The sequence below is a fragment of the Anticarsia gemmatalis genome, chromosome 6 (assembly GCF_050436995.1).
Source record: "Anticarsia gemmatalis isolate Benzon Research Colony breed Stoneville strain chromosome 6, ilAntGemm2 primary, whole genome shotgun sequence".
Lineage (NCBI taxonomy): Eukaryota > Metazoa > Arthropoda > Insecta > Lepidoptera > Erebidae > Anticarsia > Anticarsia gemmatalis.
In genome coordinates, this window is record NC_134750.1 from 12,298,055 (window position 1) to 12,319,358 (window position 21,304).

Here is a 21,304-nt window from a genome sequence, read left to right on the forward strand (position 1 = left end):
CACCAAAACCATTCAGTAGTTTATGTGAAAAGAATAACAAACATCCATACATAGCATATACGTACATATTTGTACAAACTTTCATACCATTACCTTTTATACCAGCTACTTAGGACCACTGTTGCCATTAGGGTCCTTGCCGCCTATAAAAGGATGCGGGTGGTGTTAGGTCAAACCGACATGGATACACACAAGTTCACACAACACAGGAGATTAGAACAGTACGATTACTAACCTCTAATTTCTGAGGTACATTTAGCGGTAGTTTATCTATTCAATAACGTTTAAGCTCATATAAACACGACAGTTTACAGGCATAAGAGCCTATATTTTTATCGCCAGATAACTTGTCAGAAAAAAAAAGTCAAAGATTTACCGCGGATCAAGACATTAGGAGTTACAAAACTTTTTTCTTTGGGTTTTTTAAAGGTAAAACTCTCCAAAAAGATTACTTATCTATATAATTTTTGGCTTCACGTAAGAAGTACGGTACGAGGAAAAAAGAAGGTGTTACTCGCATACCTGATTGGATTTAGCCGAAAAGTATTCGTCATGGTTTCTCTTTCGCCGTAATGGCGCCAAAAGGAAAAAAGCATTTATCGTGACTCAACAAGCCATTATTTTAAATTTTTGACATAGTTTGAAACAAAAACAGAAGTCAGTATTGAATAACCTCCTTGTGAACAGATTTCCCTTAATAAAAAGTATCCTGTGTTAATCCAGGTTGTCAGTGTACCAAATTTCATTAAAATCCGTCCAATAGTTTTTTCGTGGAAGAGTTACAAACATACTTACAAACGTTCGCATCTACATTTTTTGTAGGATACTTATGCAAAGCAATTAATATTCTCTTTAGGCAATAAAACTAACATTAACTCCATTGCATTCCAGGTATAATATAAACATGTTTGTAACTATTATCAAAACGCATTTTCTATACGAAGAGTCAAACAATTTGTTGTTTACGTCTTCGGCAGACGAAACAGTAGCTACAAGGTCAGCTGTTGCTACTTTTCTTTCATTAGCCAGTGGAAAAGAGCTCGCACTGTAATATAAGTCAGTTTATATTGACACAGCCGCGGTAAGAAACACAGGTGAATGAGAGGTCATCGCAAACTGGTCGCTGTGCACGTAAATTGCGTTTACGTTAGAAGCATGCACATCGCCATAGTTTGAAGTCGCGCGCACAAGTCGTAGCCGTTCGGTTTAAATTACGAATTTCTTTTTTTTTATTGAGTGGCTGTATTTAAAATTCCATGGTTTTGAGTGTGTAGTGTTTTTTTTTTGGAATTGGCTTTGGATATTTATGGTACGTATACTTTTTTTTGCATTTTTCTTTGTTGAAATTTTGTTATTATTTGTTTAGAGAAATTAGCACGTTTAGTGTTAAATGTGTGGTTCTTTGAATTGAATGAATCAGTGGTTATATCGTCACGAGCCATGTGTTGCTAAATATTGAACAAATAAACATTAAAATACTCATAATATAAATAAACCTAATACGTCTTCGTATACACAGATACGTATTTTAAAGCAAAATTCATTAAAGAATAGTAGTATAATTTTGTATTATTTCGTTTTCAATCTACCGACAAAAACAATTTATTCGGATGCTCATTGTCAATGCTAAAATTCCGTGAGAATTATTATTATCGAATAATCGAAAAAACAAAATGACCAGTGGGTACATAATTTTTATGATGTGGTTACTTTTTTTAAGAAAAAACCAAGTATTAAAGTAGTTATGACTTTGGCTTTGCAAATCACAAGGCAACCGTCTAATAATACTAATTATCAAAATGCAATTAATTCCTAATTTGCACTATGAATAACCAATTAATACCATGTTATTAGAAAGTTATTTTATCAGTAAAACGTATTATAAGTAATACCCGATAAAGTACCACGCCAGATATCCTAAACTTTTTATGAATATTGGTAAAAAAGCTAATATAAATATTTTTAAGATACCCCCGTATCTTAAAAATATTTATATTAGCTTTTTAGACAAGACCAGTAACGTTTACTATTTAACTTAAGATCTCGTAAAAATATCGAACCCTAACGTTGTTGTACGATACAAAATTACGCCTTTTTCCCATAGTGGTAGGCAGAGATCAGAGCGCACCACTTAGTACGATCCTGAACGTCTCTGGCTTCATTCACATCTATATAATATATTATTATCATTATATTAAAATAGAGGCCGCCGCGACTTCGTCCGCGTGGAAACCCTTCCCGTGTAAATCCCGATCCTTTGGGAACTCCGGGATAAAAAGTAGCTTTTGTTTTATTCTGGGTCTTTAGCTACCTGTATAACAAAATTCATCGTAATCGTTTCAGTAGTATTTGTGTGAAAGAGTAACAAACATACAAACATCCATACACTCTCACAAACTTTCGCATTTATAATATTAGTAGGATTATATTAGGTATTTTTTCAATAACAGTCCAGAGTAAGGTAACGTGCCCAGTATATGGCAAAAGGATCGGCCCCATACGCCTTTTTCTATACCTATGGGTATAACAGGCGTGGTATAATGTATGTATGTATTTTATATTAAAATACGGGTGAATAACCTGTACCTAAACCTGACGAGATGAAAGTGCAACTTTGTGGTTTTATAGTATGTTCATATTTGTAAAACAAAAAAAACATATTTTTTTACAACATGTTATTGTGGTTAAAAAAGCCACATAATAACAATAGTAGGGAATTCCATAAACAACACTAATTTAGTAACAATAGGTTATTTTACAAATAAATAATTGCATTCTAGGATGAGATTATTATGGAAAAAAACAATATACCTTACGTATGCTTTAATTGGCTTCAGGAAATAATAACGATATTAATCAATACTTTATTTATTACTGATACCAGTTTCAGTTAGTATGTTACTTACTTAAAGAACTTGTTTATCTAAATAAAGAAAAAACACACTCTACGTGCCCATTTTAATTTAGTTTAGGCCGATTGTTGAATCGGCTACTTTCTTTAAGGAGACTTATATTGTTTGGAAATACTGACTTTAAAGCTTCAAGTAAGTATATTCTTACGAAAACTACATCATTTAAAATGATATTAAATATTGAAAAAGATTGGAGCCCTAGATAAGTAGTTATTAAGCTTACCACTAGGGCTGAAATTATTGATCCTGAAATGCTCAAATACAAAAATACATTTATTTGTATCACTGTTTCCATAGATTAAGCTATTAAAATCAACTCGTTTACATCGTTTTATGAAAACATATTAGAAAGAACCGAGAAATATTCCTTATTCCTTCCTGAAATTCCTAGGCCTAGTCATAATAATGGCAAGTGTGGTTAAAGTACCAGTGTGGGTCACAAGCTTAGCAAAGAGGATGTATAATCATTGCACGCAACCCTCGCAGATCTTTCTTAATCATAAAACTGGAAGTAGATTATTGCAGTGTTAGCGTAGATGAGCTCATTTTACAATTGACAGTGTCAATTCTGCACAATACGTTGCCTCCTGAAGTAGGACGATTGGAGTTGTTTCATGTATTACAGACTTACCCCCGGTTTCTGAGTACATTTAGCGGTAGTTTATCTATTCAATGGTCAAAAAAGATCAGTTAGTCTGTCGATCTGTCTGTTTGCGATTTACTCGAAATTTACTAAACGGTTCTTCCTTCGATTTTCACCGTCAGATAAAGTAATTGCCTGGAGGGGTTTACTATATTATTTGTTATAGTTTAGTGTAAAATTCATGTTTTTGATTGAAGTTAGAGTAGAAAGCTGGTTCTTAATAAACTATCGCTAGTAAGATCTGCCTGTTCTTCTTTCGCTAGTTTAATTGACTGAGGGTAGAGTGATAAAATTATCTGATGAAGAAAAAATCTACGCCAATCATATTTTAACTAAGCTATTCTTTATTAAACAAAAGTTATCGACACAGACTGCTGACTGACTTCAAAAGTTTAGTAGACACTCGGCAAGTCCCTAGAAGTATCTTTTTATGTTCACACATAGCAATGATTCTAAACGTCGAGAATCTCTCGTTATCGATAGTACTCTTTTTATAGATGTTTTGTTCGGTGGTCGAAGGTACAAAGTCGAGACGCTTAAGATCCCTAATTTGATTATGATATCTCGTAACCATTGAAGTTTTCATCATTCTGCTTACATCTCACGCTTACAATGGTGCCAAGTTCAGATTTTATGGTGCTTACTTCTCATAGGTTCTGCTCCTGTGATATCAGGCTTTGTTGCCATCGACTAGTATGTCATTTTCTTGCTGTAAATATATGATAAAAGCAAATACCACCCATTTTTTTAGAAAATAAACACTATTTTCTGAAATTCTCCTTTACAGGCTTACTGGCTTAACGAACTTAGAGTATCGTATTATGCATTATCCGTTTCAGTAAAATAGATTCATATCATAACATAAATAAATCATCGTAGAATTGTAGTTAAATAATCAAAAAATATTGCCTCCTTAAAACCAAAACTACGTCCTAAAATAATCCGTCATCACATTACTCCGACTTTCAAACACTTCCGCGTACTCAGTATGAATCTTTAGTGATATTAGCCTTGATTGCTAAGGTCAAACACAATGGAACTTGATCACGTGCCTTACCTTCAATGTTTAGTGTATTACCTATGCGACCCACGTCGATTAGGCGGCTAATTACCTTGGCTTCGTTAGTACTGATAGGTAAACGATTAGTGCAGTAATTCGTCAGCCAGGTCCAAAATTTGCACCCACGGGTTAGGCCGATAGAGGCGTAATCCTCAAAAATATCTAAGTTGCATCAATTTATTATGGTAGCCCCGTAAAGGTAATAGCATTTTAAAGATGTTGCTAAACCGCATATTCCAGGTCCTCCTGTTGATACCAATTAGTAATCGATTCGTGTAATGGTTCTTTAAGGATTCTACGCCCAGGAAGATCTTGAATGAAAAGCACTTAGACACTGTCGATAACTTCTAAATAGTTAACGAGTAATTTAGAACAATTACATGTCAGGATCATTTAGATAAGAAAACATTTTGAAAATCCGTCTAGAGGTGGCGGAGTTATCGACGAACATACATAAAAAAAAAACTTTCCAACATAGTACCTCCATTTTGAAGTCGGTAAAAAGAAATGTTAATAAAAATAAACGTAAACATAACAAGATATAAAAATATGACTGGCATGAGCAAACCAAGTTATGAGAAATAATGAAAATACAGTAAAGAAAAAAAGGAATTTCCAATCGCGAATGTTTAAAAAACAGTAAGAGATTATTTGAAACACGTTCTGTTTAAACATTATGAATCACGATCACATATTTCATTGGAAGTAAATTGAGTAAGGTGGACTGTTATCGGCGCATGCGCATTCGACACGCAGCCGATATAACGATACCATTGGACATAGTGCGATTGTTTTCCTCTATTTTGCTTAGCTTTAGCTAAATATTGATGCTATTATAAATAACGTAGTATTTTTGCTCATAAAGGACAAATTTTTGATATCATTATCAATCGAAAACGAATTAATTTTACCCTAAATATGGTTATCTAAATATTGATAATACGAGCATAAACAACTCAACCATAGACGCTTTCATTCATATTCTTTTGAAGGATTTCAATATTTGGCCCTTAAAGTACATAAACGTGTCATTCTACTATTTTACGAGTAAACCACTAAATCGATTCCGCTTCCTTTTAGAGGAATTGGTAAAAACTTGGAATCAAACATTTGTGCTTTGTGACAGTAGGTTTCTTTTTCATAGAATGCAATCCTCGCCATCGTAATTAAATTTTGAAACCTTGATAAACGGAGTCGAGGGACAGCAATAGTAATAAAACTTCTTATTTACGATTACAAACAGTATATTCTTTAGAATATTCCAAAACAAATCTTTCAAGCCTCACACAGCGCGTAACTAACAACCGTTCATAATCAGTAAATCACAAAAAGGCCAGTTTTCAATAAACATAGAATAACCTCGAACGCCTCTTAACATACACAATGGTAAAACTACTGAAATAATTAAAATCAAGAGCATTTTGAGAATATTATGCTTTATGTAATTCTTGCGAAGAAGTCTTGACCGTGAGATGACAAATGTATGACTTCTTTGCGTGGTCAAAGAAGTCATACTCTTGTCCAAGTTAGAAGTGACGTTGACTGGTATTTGCAAATTTTCTGTAGCGTAAAATAACAAATCTGACTCCGTGGCGCAGTGGTTTAGGTCACCACGCCGATACCACTGCAACGGGAGGTCGTGGGTTCGATTCCCACACGGAGCAATTATTTGTGCGATCCACAAATAATTGTTTCGGGTCTGGCTGTGCTTTGTGTCCGTTGTTTGTATGTTTGTAAAAGTCCCCGCGACACAAGAGCAATTCTTAGTGCGGGAGTTGTCTTTTAAAAAAAAAAAAAAAAAAAAAAAAAAAAAAAAAAAAAAAAAAAAAAAAATCATGATAAATCTAACTAATATTACAGATAAGGTTTTCTTATTTCTGAAAACCAAGTTGTTACTGGACAATCATTACTTTTAATGATAAAATGTTCGCGTTGCATTAGCTTAGAGGTTTTCTTTGTGAAAAGACATCAGTGAAATCACGATCTAATATTCTTTGTAATTTAATAGCTCCAATTTAAGAAAGTAAATTAAAAAACATCTCATTTTATAAATAATCCTATACTGCATCCTGTCTTTAATACACGAACACAGTAATAGTAGTCAAGCAATCGCTATTTACACAAGAATATTACTATACTTAAACATACATTATACAGTGTTAGATAACTTATTCGATTCTATAACGTACCTACTAGTAAAACAATATGTAATTAACATCCAGACAGACATGAGTCACAAACTACGTATACAAATTAGCATTTCTTATGCTGTAACTCGTAAAGTTATTTATTTTGTAAGGTAAATGGGTAAACTGTTTCATCGTTTTCTATTTGCCAAATTAGCGTCATTATTTCGGATACATCTTCAAACACAATAACGAAAAAGATACGAAAACGCTTATTGACTAGATATTTCATTAAGAAATCCTATTACAAGAGTAATAACGTCCTCCTGGCCGATATTCGGCTATGGCAGCCAGTTTCGTTTGAACCCAGCAACTGTGCTAACGTAAAGCCGGTATTGCGCCTGACCTTTCTCTGGTCGTGTCGGTTTAGCCGTCCCACCAGACTGCGAGAGCAAAGGAAAAGAGAATGTATTGTGTATTGTGCACACACTTGGCCACTATAAACAGTCCTGCACAGTTGCTGGGTTCTGAATGAAACTGGGCGCCGTAGCCGAAATCGGCCAAGACGACATTAATGACTTAGGGACAGACACTAAACAGATAAAGCCTACTTAGTACCACTAAAGAACTCACTAGGTACTTGCTAGAAAATGATGAAAATGCCCTTGTTACCGTCAACTTAGTGCATAAGTAATGCAAGTGATGTCAACGAGCCATTTCCCCGTTAGTTAACACGTTAACGACTAACGTGCGAAGATAATGTACGGTAATTGCACGCAACACATTGTTACAGTTTTTATTTTTAAACTTCTTGTCTCATTTGACCTACTTTTTGTAAAAGAAAATCAATTATTTTCACCACGACAGAGAAGATGCTATAGGAAGATATATTAACAGGTTCCCTGTCCCCATACCATCCACTTTTTTCTATCGTATATGTCCCACTCTTTTTTTGTAGTCAATTGTTAAAATAATTTGATAAATCACTGTGGTTTTATTTGATTTGCTAATCAAGAGGATGTACTCCATACGTCCCAATACTAAAAATGTGCATGAACCTGCTACGTCCATTTTAAAAAAGGGGCATTAAGTTGGCTCTAAATTTGATCATATGTGATTCATGAACGTACAATCCTTGTTACAAAATATGACCCATGAATCACATATGATTCGTGGGACAGGGAACCTGTTAAATGTAAATTATGATTTTTATAGGTGTTTTAGAAAGCAAACTGAACGTAGATCCAGTGCAGAGAACTCTCGGTTGACTGTTCTACCAATGGCGCGATCGGAACGCAATAGTTCTAGCCGATGGTCCCTGCAATTCTTTCCAAATTGACCTAAAAATTGCTCAAGTTTGTTTGGCTGCACCTATGCTTATTATGAAAGAATATAATTATGTACTTAGTCAAAGTCAAAGTCAAATATTCTTTATTTCATAAACGTTAACAAGTATTTGAAATCGTCAAAATATTTTTTATCTACCACCATTTCGAAAAAGCTGTTGCTCGTGAGAAGAAACGACAAGAAACTCACGGCTTGCTCTTTTTGATTCTTACAATCACGTTATTATCTACCAATCAAAGTATAATAATGAATAATTATGTCTAAATAATAACAGGTTCACTTATGCACGTGTGCAGTATAGGTTTCATAATTATTGAATCTAACTAATGCACAATGTATAAAAATATGAGATCACATGCTATTCTGCGAGGTAGTTCCAATTAAACACATATGCGTAAAGTTACATAATAATGTAATGGCTTTTTGGGCAAATGTCTTCTCTAAACTCCTCGATCGGTCGCGTTTTAATAGAACAGAACACGATAAGAAAAAAATAATAAAATTTTACAAATGCCATCTATCTATCCTAATCTCAATAAATGGGTGATTCAAATGTTTGACAAGACCACAGATAGTTTTATCACAAAGAAGGATAGACTACTTTTTCTTGTTATAATTTTGATATAAACAAAATACCTACCTAGCTAATGCTCTGGGTTGATAAAAGGTCTATTAAAAATGGATAGCTTTTATTATTTAAACAGGTAACCTACTTTATACTCTTTATTTTTTCACACATTTTGTGCTAGAAGTACCATGTTAATCAGTATTCAGAGGCCTCCAAAACTGTTATAATGTCAGCATGACAAGCCGTTTTCGTCAGATTTGTGGAATAAGCCAATTAACACGCTCTACGATGCGCGGAAACGTCTTGAATTGTGACCAATCGCAGCAGAATAGTTTGTAGCTAACTTCAGAACTGTTTGTGTAAAGATGAAGTTACAGGGCAAAAAAACTAAACACGATTTTTTATTATTAATTTGACCGAAATATATACCTTAAATCCAAATTATTTCGATGGATAATGCCAGCTTAATTTCTCGTCTGGCAAACGAATGCCCCAACCCACGAATCTTGAGCGCTTCTTTTTCTATACTTTTGCGTGAGGAGCATTCAAGGACAGTTCGAGTTCAAGATGTTCCACAAAATATTGACCCAGAGAAATCCCATTGACACTACGTCTTCGATACGGTAGTATCTACCGCACTACACATTTGGTACCGTCTCTAGATTAGCTACACTGTCACAAATTAGGCCTTGGTATGCTAAGGACGTCTCAACACCCATCATTAAGGATGTTGTTGCAAGCCAAAGCATATTTTTGGCATTTAGCAATGAGGATACATAAGAATCATTTTCCTTGATGATGTCGATTATGGGCGCCGAGCCTTGCAGTCTTCAGGACATAAAACCGTTTGTTTCCTTAAATAAAAATGTTCAATTTACTCAAGCATGTATGTACCAGGTACGTACCTTACACCATAATCATATTCAGCGACTACCATAGTAACAGTACCTACACAGACCCCTATACAACAGTTATGAGATAACAAGCCATAGTACACACGTCTATCCTCATGATAACGTCCATTGTCATTCAAACGAGAATAAAATAATATTCAATATCTCTTTCACTTGTAAATCATATGCAAAGCTGAACGAATCTTAAAGATTGACGGCCAACAAGACATTTGCACGTTCGTGTGTTCAATTCTCAAAAACTGCTCAACCTTTTTTGTCGCGCTTGTCTTGTGCTGCAGTGTTATTTTGACAGTATTGTTCACTTCCTTCTAACTGAAGTTTAATGACTTAAAAGATGGATTACGTAAAAAGTACAGAAGAACGTTTTTTCTGACAATAATGGGTATTTTTCAAGGTGTTAGTGTCCTCGGTGACAATGTTCTGACTATGATGGTAGTAATTAAGAATAGTTACAGTTATTTCCTTTAAAACTAACTATTGACATAAAGGTTGTGTGGAACAAGGCCTGGTTAATGCTTCCGTGTAACAAAGAGTACCTACCTAACAATGTCGTCTGTTGTCTGTGTAAAATGTTACAGAGGTGAACTTGCTGAATCGGTTTGTTCCTCTAGATTTGATCACATGAATATTATTTATTTAAGGAAATCTAATGTGAACATCACTACAAAATAAGTAAATGGTTTCACCATCACCTTAAATACTAGCCCAAACGACGCCAAGATTACATCCAATTGGCTAAATATAATTATTTGGCTTAATATCATCATTTATTCACTCTGAGTACCCGTGGTCAGGTCTTTCCATAAAACTTTATTGTAGACCCATCTCGTCACAGGTTCTCTTGTTTCTTTCTTTTCATCAAAAAAATATTCCACCTTTGAACGCCATACAATTTCAGCCGCAAATATTCTGTTAGACACGTAATTTTTATCACTCATTCATATTCCTCCATCATAAATCCATTATGCAAGAAATAAGCAATTCGTGAACCATAAACCCATTGTCCCGCTAACCACAGGCTAATGTTATAGCATATTTTGATGTAAGTACATACGTAACTAGTATATAATTACTGATAATCACCCATTTCAGCTTTGAACGTGGAGATTGAAGTGTAATCACGTATTTACAACTGATTAATAGCGGCTAATAGCTGAGAGGCACACAATAAAATCTATTCGATGAAAACAATTATGTTTACGGATGTTGTATTGCAATAAAACATTTGTTTTTTTACTGAAAGTCTACTTGACTAGCGCTACTGACAGATCTAAGTTCTTAGTTTATGTGAGGCTTAAAAAAGAAATGTTCTCGGGAAAAAAATTGCTTGGGATGTGACTTAATATCGTATGAATGTTTTGCTTTTCTATTGACTAGATGCAGGTCACACCTTAAAAATAAAAAAACGTAGTTTGATTTCGCATAAAAGTAAGAAAAATATGAAAACATTCCTTCTATTCTAATGTACACAAAGTGACATCTAGTGTGCGACATTAGAACTACCCAAAGGCAGGTTTTCGACAGTATCGAGACCGAGATGCAATTTTTCGTGAAATATATCTTAAATATTTAATGCGTATTACAAGTTTTAACTGGCATTCTTTAGTAAATCATTCTTCCTACATTATGAAATTGTGAAACGGCTAGTTACGACTGTACATACATAAGTATTAAATGAGATAATATCGTGAAACTGAATTAACGTAGGCAACATGTCTTACAATACCTAAATGTTACCAAAAAATAAAAGTAAAATTTGAATGCTTTGGTTTGCGTAGAAACCAACGACTTTTAAGAAAGAAAAGATAAAAGGTAGGTACAACACATTAGCGACCAAGCAAAGCATTCTTCTGTTATAACATTTTTAAACAAAAAAAATGTAGGCAAAGGCAACAATCCTAAGGATGGATCCTATCCTAAAACGCGCGTTTTTAAAGACAAAAGACAGTTTTAAGATACAAACACAAAATTGTAATAGAACTAATACCCGACTAGCGTAAAGACATTATGATTCACGATAATAAAAATGAGGAAACGACATTTTGTTACGGCAATATACTTAAAATTTTACACCGTTATCACGGATTACTTAATCTTACCGTTATAACATTGTTGAATGATAAATTACAAAAGGCACGCTCGAGCTCATCATACCTAGTAACAAAAAAAACAAACACGTTAATGGCTACCTACTCTTTACCTACATTATAGGTTTTTGCACTCGACAGTTCAAGGCTTTTCAGTAATTAGAATAAAAGTATTCTAATTTAGTACATTGTTAGTGGTAGTTTAATTAGCCACTGTTACAATTTTACTGAGGGATAACTAGGTGAAATAAAAATGTTTGTTATTTTAACCTAGGATGTCGCTGCAAATAGGTACCTACCTATTTAAATTAATTTAAAACATCGATAGAACTAAAATATATATTTATTTATTTTCTTTTTTTCAGAATGAATTAGCAACATGACCCTCTCGAACAGTCGTCAACAATTCCTGGCGTATGAATCCCAAACTCCAGACGACATTCACTATGGAAGAAAAGGAGGAATATTCGTGTCCAACTGCATTTGCGCCACTTTTATTATTTTCGCTATCGTTATCGCAGTCATAGTCGGAGTAATCGTGCACTTTGTCACTTATTTCAAGGTAAGTTTTAACTTATTCACGTCATACAAAAAAAATGTTCTCAACCCGTGGTGGTGTTATCTAATCAACTAGTAATTTCATGCGACGATGTCCGATTTCAAGTTCAATTTTTATCTTATAAAAACAATTGTTATCGTATTCAATTAAAAGCTGCCGATTTTGTATGTTTTTTTTATCAAAGTTAATTCCGCAGTTACAAGCTATCGCCATCGCCAGTCGTTTGCAGGCCAATTATAAAAAAAATCTTCAAATAATTTGTGCTGTGTATAAACGTGACCTTTGCCGATGGTCTCTAATGAAAAAGTTTGAAATGTCAAAATGACAATCGATTTTAAAGTGGGAGAGTGTGTGATACTGTGTATTTTCAAAGTTAAATAATTTATTTTAAATACGTAGTGATAAAATGATTAAGTAAATAGTCAAGACATTGAAATAAAAACCAAAGATTTTCTAATATTACTGCATTTTATAACCTGTGATATTTTATTTTAACGTTCAAGATGTTTTTGAGATTATTTATCGTTTTATTTATATTTAATGGGATTATCGTTAACGGAGATGATGTTGTAAGTATTTAAAACATCGAATATGTGTATTAGAATGTATGTGTGAAGAATTATTATCCGAAATAACTAGAATTGTCAGGTTTGAAGCGAAATAAATTGGTATCAGTTGCGCATCTTTGATGTATTATTTTTGTTGTTTAGGAAAGTGCTATCTGAATAAAATATATATTAGTAAATATGTAATACTTACTTATATTCTAACATGACAACTGTGAATATGGAACATTTCCAATCTTGTTATACCACAAAAACATTTCCTAGAAAGTTTATAAAATTAAATAGTAGTAAAAAAATATTTATAAAACCGTTAAAAATTTAAGTATAAATTATTTATTAATGCAACAGTTGGCTTAGTAACCTTCACATTTCTCTATTGTCTTTTAGGCTTTAAATGATTCTCAGAACTCATTACTTTAGACTACAAAATAAAATTGAAAATAAATTAGATAACAGAGCATCCTCTCTCACAGAAGCAATAACTATCTTAATAGCAGCTATGATTACTAATATACCTTGATTACTAATGCACCTCATAGCCAATCACAAAAAAAATAACATGTCATAAATAAAATCTTAAATTTGTTTCAGGTGGCCCAAAAAACTGTAGATTTCTGGGACGAGACAGAACCATTTGGACAATCATCAGGACCGTCTCCAGACCTCAGGCTCCCTACAGACGTCGTACCAAGTTTCTACAGATTAAAACTCAAAACAGACTTAGACAACTCTACATTCTCTGGCGATGTATTCATCACAATACGGGCAAACAGAGGCGTTAGAGATATAATATTACATGCTAAAAACCTCAGTATTAATAGCAATGCTAAGCTCACTGAACAAATATATGAGAAAGTTGAGACGTTACGCTCTACCAAAGTTAAAAGAGACGTTGCTGATGCAAACGTTACAGAGACAAGTCAGAATGTTACTACAGATGTAACACCAATGTCTGTGAACGATACAAATGTAACTACAACTGATAGTACAGTAGTTAGCACAGACAGTAATGTAACACAAGCTACTACAACGACTCAAACGGTCTCAAAGCCAGTGGATACTGAAATCACTCATAGTGCAGTCAGAAGTATCCGCATTCTCTCAATAATGAAAGGAACAGGTGACAGAATAATTCTGGTACTGGAGTCTCCGTTAAAGACTAATATTGATTATATTCTTCAGTTATCGTTTGAAGGAGTGATTTCTAATTCGCTGACTGGATTTTATAAGAGTACTTATACTAATAGCCAAGGAGAAGTCAGGTAAGACTGCAACTTTATTTGTTTGTATATTTATTGTGATATTTGAAACATACAGTATACATAATATTTATCATAATCATAATTATAGATATAATTCTTAGGGCAGTTTTCACCTTAATAATTATCAGATAGCTTGCCAGGAGGATAATTGAAAGAGTTTTTTTTTAATATTTTATGCCATTTTATCTGTTGGATAAGATAACTAGCAGTTATCCATAAGCAGTGAAACTGGGACTTAATGTTACTTAAATGTCAATAAAAGTACTGCATATTTATTTTCAACATGTGTACTTTATTGCATAATTCTTAATAATGTTTAAAGTTTTTGATCTTATCCTAAGAATATTTTTTTTTTGCTAAATTAATATGAAGCTTATTTACAAAATGTATTTCCAAAATATCTTTTAGGTAAACTAAATCAAAATCAAAATAGTACAACATTTTTACAAGCAAAGACAAGTAAAATGATGTACCCATCAATGCCCAGATCGGATTTTCATCTTTCAGTTCTTGTCAACTGAAACCTTTTCTCAAAAATCTCTAAAATACCTTCCCTATTAAACCATTTATTGGCGACTTCAAGAAGGACTCATAAAAACTATAATTATATCAAAATTAACACATTAGCATAGACATAGAAGGATAATAACGTGCGAGATGAGGTCAATTTGATTTGGTTATGTCTGGTGATAACTAAATGCTATGATGTAACAACTAAACGTCATACTATTATCATCACGCGATTGTCACTCGAATGATTTGTTCATGTTCTAAACATTAAACTAAAGTACTTATTGTGATATAATATTTATGAAATGATAGTATGAAATGACCTCTAATTTTCTTCATAGAAACTTTCATAAACAAATTTGTTGCGACATTCCCAATACTTAATACCTTCCGATGTTAAAAATTTTTTTGCTCATTTCATGCTATATTGCGTGTAACGTAACTTAGGAAATCGCGTGAAATCGCTCCTGTTTTTTTTTAAAGATGATTATTTTAGACAGTCTATTCCTTACCCAATATGTACATTTTAGTAAAACAGTAAAATTCAATGACCAAGTGAGCTAGCATCCCCACCTGATATAAGCTCGATATCGACTTCAAAAAATATAAGACTGACGTTTATTTCATCTGGCCTAAAGTGGCTTATACTCCCAATAGACTGCAAGACCATCCACAATCAGAAGCCTCTAAACAGCAACACAATTTTACAAAGGCAAGCCTTTTACCGTAGCGAGCTGCTATCGTAAGAGGAATCCAAGAATACTGTCATTTTTGATCTGAAATACTAACGGAACTAATATCCCAAAATAAATAATCATACGCAAATCTAATATCCTGTATCTTCCTAAATACAGTACCAAACCAGGAACAGCTAAATATACGATTTATCTTGCAGAAACCTCGGGGTCACGCAGTTTGAGCCGACATCAGCGAGGTCCGCGTTTCCTTGCTTCGACGAGCCAGCATTCAAGGCCAAGTTTGAGATCAGTATCGCACACCCCCAAACTATCACTGCACTTTCTAATATGAAGACTGTGGCACAGGAACCTATGTAAGTATATGACCCTTGATATTTATTAGGTCTTGTTTTTAAATGTATGATAGTTGCGAAGCGAATTCCTTATTTCCTTTTCCTGAAAAGATCCTATTGAGGGTACCCTTTCAGGACTTACTAACCCGATAGCGATGTTTAAATCCCAGATTGATATCATATAAAATCACAGAATAGTGTCTTTTTATCTTAGAGAATGAAAAACAAATGCACAAAAATGTATATCAATCTAGACAGGCGGTGGCTTGTCGAATTGACCCTTTTTCATTAATATTTTTATTCTTGGCTTCTTAAAAGTGACTTGTAAATTTTATCTAATGTAAATCCAGCTTCAGCATCAAGGACCATTCAAACCAGTTTTCTCTTCCAGCCCTGAAATGCCCGGCTGGCAGTGGACCCACTTCGACCGTTCAGTCAGCATGTCCACCTACCTAGTAGCCTACGTGCTCTCAGACTTCAAATCTTTGGAAACCAGCTACACTAGCAAAGATAACGTGACTATTCCCATCAAAGTATGGACAAGACCTGAACTGATCTCAAAGGCCAACTACGCTATAAATATAACGCCGAAATTGCTGAGTTATTATGAAGATGTGTTTGGATTGCCTTACGAGTTGGATAAAATGGATCTGATCGCTATACCTGATTTCTCTAGTGGAGCTATGGAGAATTGGGGGCTGGTTACTTTTAGGTAAGTGAATTTCTTTGATGAATATGTTTTATGCGGTCATTATTACAGATATTCATGAACTGAATACTAATTGATGGTTTTTTTTTGCGACTAGTTCTTATAAATTGTTAATTAATCATGTGATGCTGAAATAGAGGGAGTATTAAAGGAAGATCCCCTATAAAATCAAACGGTTATATCACGGTCTGTCGTGTCTCTGTCTCGCTTACGAACTATTTCATATTAATTACCTAAAGTTACGCAATGGTCACTGTCTCCGGTCGCGGTATTATGTCTCATGCTCCTGTTTGACGCAGCGTGAATCGCCTCTTCGACGTGTTAATAGAGTCTTATACTAGGTATTTCCATAGCCAAGTAAATATCTTGGAATATTTTTGAATGTCTCAATGAATGTAACCACAAGACAGTAATGGAAGGCCAAAAGATGGTTAACCAAATGTATTATTAAGCAAACTTTAACTATTACAAGCCCGGTAAATACTTTGCACACTTATAACATTTTATTGGCTAATTCCGTCGAAATATACATACTTTATTTAACAAATATTCATACATTTTATCATCATAATCTGTGGAGAATATGTGACGTTGCACAGAAAAATATTAAATTTCTCATTTCCTTTCAGAGAAACAACGTTACTTTTCGATGAAACACAGAACGTACCTCGCGACAAACAAAATGTAGCTATAGACATCGCTCACGAGTTAGCACATCAGTGGTTCGGCAACCTCGTCACTATGCGCTGGTGGACCGACCTCTGGCTTAACGAGGGATTCGCTACTTACATCGAGTATGTCGGCGTTGATAAGGTGAGTTGAATAACACTAACGAAATATGCCGTCAATGGATTACTAAGCTGGTGGTTATGCGTTAGTGTCGCTACTACTTTATGAAAGTTTTCTGGCGTCCATTGAGTGTGTCAGCGTAGATAAGGTGAGTTGCTTAGGTATGAATTGGGCAATGGTTTAGTAAGTTAGTCCTATACGATAGTGTCGTTACATACAAACAAAATGTGGCTTTCTAAAAATAGCAACAAGCAGCTGCATAGAAAGGGAATAATATATACCATAGACATAGTCGGAGTACGAGGCAGGGAAACGTAACTGACACGTGCTATACGAATTTGAATACACCTAAAATCAAAATATGTAGCAAATCGACTTTCACCAATACTCAATAAGTAATTTCTTCCACAGATTGAACCAGGTTGGGACATGTTCGAATCATTCTCCCGCGACAAGATGGACCTGCTCCGATCCGACGCTCTCAAGAACACCTCCCCCGTTTCCCGCAAAGTGGTCGACGCTTCTGAAATATCACAGAAATTTGATGAAATATCTTATACTAAAGGAGCTAATTTGATTAGAATGCTGAACCATACGATATCTGAAGAAATGTTTCATAAAGGATTGGTGATTTATTTGAATGATTGGTGAGTTGGTTTTATTTGCCGGTAGATGTCGCTAGTTAGGCTTAAGTGTACAGAATATCAATCATTGAGTAAGTTGCTGCCCCAAGAGTCAGTTCTTAAAAAACAGTTAACTTTAGCATTAATAAAAATTAAAGTTAAAGTTCACTTTTTAATATTTGTTGATCTTAAGCTTCATAGTACAGTGTTGCCTCTAAGACTCTTTTTAAAATTGGTTCCTAAGTTATATTACTACTAGAACTAAACAAAAAATGTCTTTAAAATAAGAACAATGTGTAAAAGTTCGGCAAAAAATTTACTATATAAAACAGCATCAACTTTTTCATTAGAAACATTTTATTGTTGTTTCAAAGTTTATCTTTCCTCTATCAAGTTTATAAATTAATATTTTTTGCAGGAAATACTCAAACGCAGAAGAAACAGACCTATGGCAGTCCATGTCTAAAGCGACTCAATCGGACCCGTCGCTCAGAGACCTGTCTGTGGTGGACTTCATGAACACGTGGACCAAGCAGGCCGGCTACCCTGTTGTTAATGTCAATAGGAACTATAAGACTGGCTCGGTTGAGATTGAACAGGTAAGAATATAAGGAAGCTTTAACGTGTGAATCGTTAGTATTTTGTAAAAAAAATATACTTACTTTTGTAAATATTTTTTGAAGAGGATTGTAATTTAATTAGATTTTCTAATGGTTTTTGGACATGCTCTATCACTGGAATGACTGTCACAATTATTTATTTATTTATTTATTTATTTAAACAGTACAAGCTTACAGTGTTCACCAAAGCGCTTATATGTTATTCTAAGTTACATACAACATTTTATAATATACAATACTAAGTAGCACAAACAATAACAAATCAAAAATAACAATACCTTATAAACAATACACACACCATAAATCAGACTTAAAATATATTATCACAACTTATATAATATTATTATTTAAATATATAGATATACTTGAGATCATTCTCGTATTGCTGTCAGCAAATATGTCTGCATTTGGATTGGTTTGTAGGAATGCATTTAATAGAGTTATAGCCATCCCTGTAGGACTGTTGGTGGCATGTGCCGAGCGCCATGATGGCGGACAGGCGAATAGACGATGCTGGCGTCTTCCTACACCTCGCATGTACTGATCGGGCACATTAAAGTGAATTGACTCACGTACCGATGGATTGTCTATCTTGTTATTTAACAACAAGAAATAATGCATCATATGAGCAAATTTACGCCTAAGCTCTAGAGTTTCCATGCCAACCATTCCTGAAACGAACATCGAGGGATACAAATATGGGTAATATCCATGCACACGTTTATAAACATAGCGGGCAAATTTACGCTGGATTTTTTCTATCATGACACTATACAATTTTTCATGTGGATTCCATACTATTGCGTTATACTCTAGTTTACTGCGTACGTATGCATTGTAGAGTAGTTTTATTGCGTGAACATTTTGAAACTGAGATGAAGTTCTCATTATAAAACCTAACGACTTATTCGCCTCTTTACAGATTTTCTTTACGTGTTCATGGAAGTTAAGTTTAGAATCGAGAGTCAGTCCTAAGTCTCGTATTGTAGTGACGCGTTCGAGCGGTTCACCGGCCAGTTCGTAAGTGACTTTTATGGGAGTACGGGAACGAGTAAAAGTTATTGTCTTACATTTAGAAATGTTGAATGATAATTTGTTCGCCAAACCCCACTCGGCGATAGCGTCAATATCATCCTGTAAGTTTCGACAATCACTGGTGTCGCAGACGGCTGTGTACAACTTTAGATCGTCAGCGAACATCAGGCATTCTGATCTTGTAACACATTTGGGCAGATCATTTATCATTATCAAGAATTGCGTTGGTCCCAGGGTACTGCCCTGACTAACCCCCGATCGAGTGTAGTACTCCTGCGATACAAAATTGCCCAACTTTACATACTGCTTCCTATCTCTGAGATAGTCAGCCATAAACGTAAGCAATTGGAAACTAAATCCAATCGAGCTAAATTTTGTGAGAAGGACATCATTATCAACTAAATCAAATGCTTTTTTAAAATCAAAATATGCAGCGTCGATCTGACATCCGGCGGTCATTCTGGTATTTATAAAATCAACAAAATTAGTAAGGTTAGTTAAGGTAGAACGTGCGGGTCTAAATCCATGCTGTGAGTTATCTAGGCGAGTACTGACCTGTTTAAATATATTATCATTAACAACAGATTCGAAAAGTTTACCAAACACGGAAAGGACTGCAATGGGTCTAAAATTCGAAATCTCAGCCGATGTTCCGGTCTTGGGTATTGGTATTACTCTTGAAACTTTCCATCGACTAGGATAGCAACTATTGTGGAGAGAGAGATTAAATATGTAAAGAAGTGGTTCCTCTAGTGCAGAAAGGCAGTCTTTAACTATAAAAGCGGGTATATTATCGGGTCCATAGGCAGCAGATGTTCTTAAGCGACGTACAGCTTTTCTTATTTCATCTATACCTATCTGGTCGATATTTATTTGTGTTGAAAAACCAATGTCTCTACTGTTACGCTCAGCTATCTTTGGATCTAATAATGGGGTTTCCTTATGGAAAACGGAAGCAAAATGATGTGCGAATGTATCAACGGCGTCTTGGCCTTCTACTATCTTATCATTGTATACAAATTCCTTAAGCTGATTCCTATCGGACCGTTTATCTTTAACAAATTGCCAAAAAGTAGATGAGTTATTAATTATATTATTCTCAACATTATGCATATAACTTTGATAGGAGGTATGTATAAGATGCTTCACTTTAGTTCTGTAGTATTTAAATAATTCTTTGTTGAATTGTAAACCCAAACATTTATATTTTTTCAAATTAAAATATTTTAACTTTATATAATGAATTATCTCTTTAGTGTACCAATGTGGATATATATATTTATTTAAATGGTTTATTGATTTTAGGGGCACCCGCATGCTGATAGCATCGTTGAGCTTATTATAAAATATATCTACAGCTACATTCAATTCCAAATTCTGCTGATCCGTTAGCTCTGTCCAGTCTATGCCTGCAAGATCAGTGTAAAGTCCAATAAGATCTGCTTTACGAAAGTTCCATTCCGTAGCTAAGTGGTGACCTGGAGATATAGAGCTATTGTTCATTACGTTTATAGGTAATTTGAGAAATATCTCTAAAGCAGGATGATAGGCGTCAATAGGTACTAAAGGCTCAGTTTCAGAATTAACATCAATATTGCTTGAATTAAGAGTAGTTAGTACAAAATCCAGGATGCCTCCATACTTATTGCACACATGATTACACTGTCGCAACTTACAAAATTCTAAAAAACTATTAAATTGAGTTGTAACATTCTTACTGCACGACTTCAAGTTGAAATCACCAACTATTAAGCATGAGTATTCACTGTAGTCAGAAATAGCATTTTCCATGCATGATAACACATCTAGATATTGTTGATCACTGTAACTTGGCGGCAAATAAACCACACAAACAAACAATTTAATTTTTTTACACGTAACGGTAGCAAATATTATTTCTTTATCATTAGATAGATTATCAACATTAGTAATTCTTTTCACAGT

The 21,304-nt window shown here is 34.2% G+C and overlaps 1 protein-coding gene across 2 annotated transcripts in view; it reads left to right on the top strand.

The window, feature by feature from the left end:
- The first annotated feature begins 1,075 nt into the window (after positions 1 to 1,075).
- LOC142973774 (aminopeptidase N-like) overlaps positions 1,076 to 21,304 on the top strand; it is a 29,857-nt gene continuing 9,628 nt past the window's right edge. The window contains exons 1-8 of one of the 2 annotated variants that reach the window (XM_076115771.1): positions 1,076 to 1,309; positions 12,023 to 12,219; positions 13,374 to 14,044; positions 15,450 to 15,605; positions 15,976 to 16,296; positions 16,923 to 17,106; positions 17,494 to 17,729; positions 18,124 to 18,304. In XM_076115771.1, coding sequence (XP_075971886.1) covers positions 12,037 to 12,219; positions 13,374 to 14,044; positions 15,450 to 15,605; positions 15,976 to 16,296; positions 16,923 to 17,106; positions 17,494 to 17,729; positions 18,124 to 18,304 — 1,932 coding nt within the window. In that variant the 5' untranslated portion in view covers positions 1,076 to 1,309; positions 12,023 to 12,036. Of the gene's footprint in view, positions 1,310 to 12,022; positions 12,220 to 12,427; positions 12,786 to 13,373; positions 14,045 to 15,449; positions 15,606 to 15,975; positions 16,297 to 16,922; positions 17,107 to 17,493; positions 17,730 to 18,123; positions 18,305 to 21,304 lie in introns of those variants that run through there. The other variant, XM_076115772.1, reaches the window with a different exon arrangement.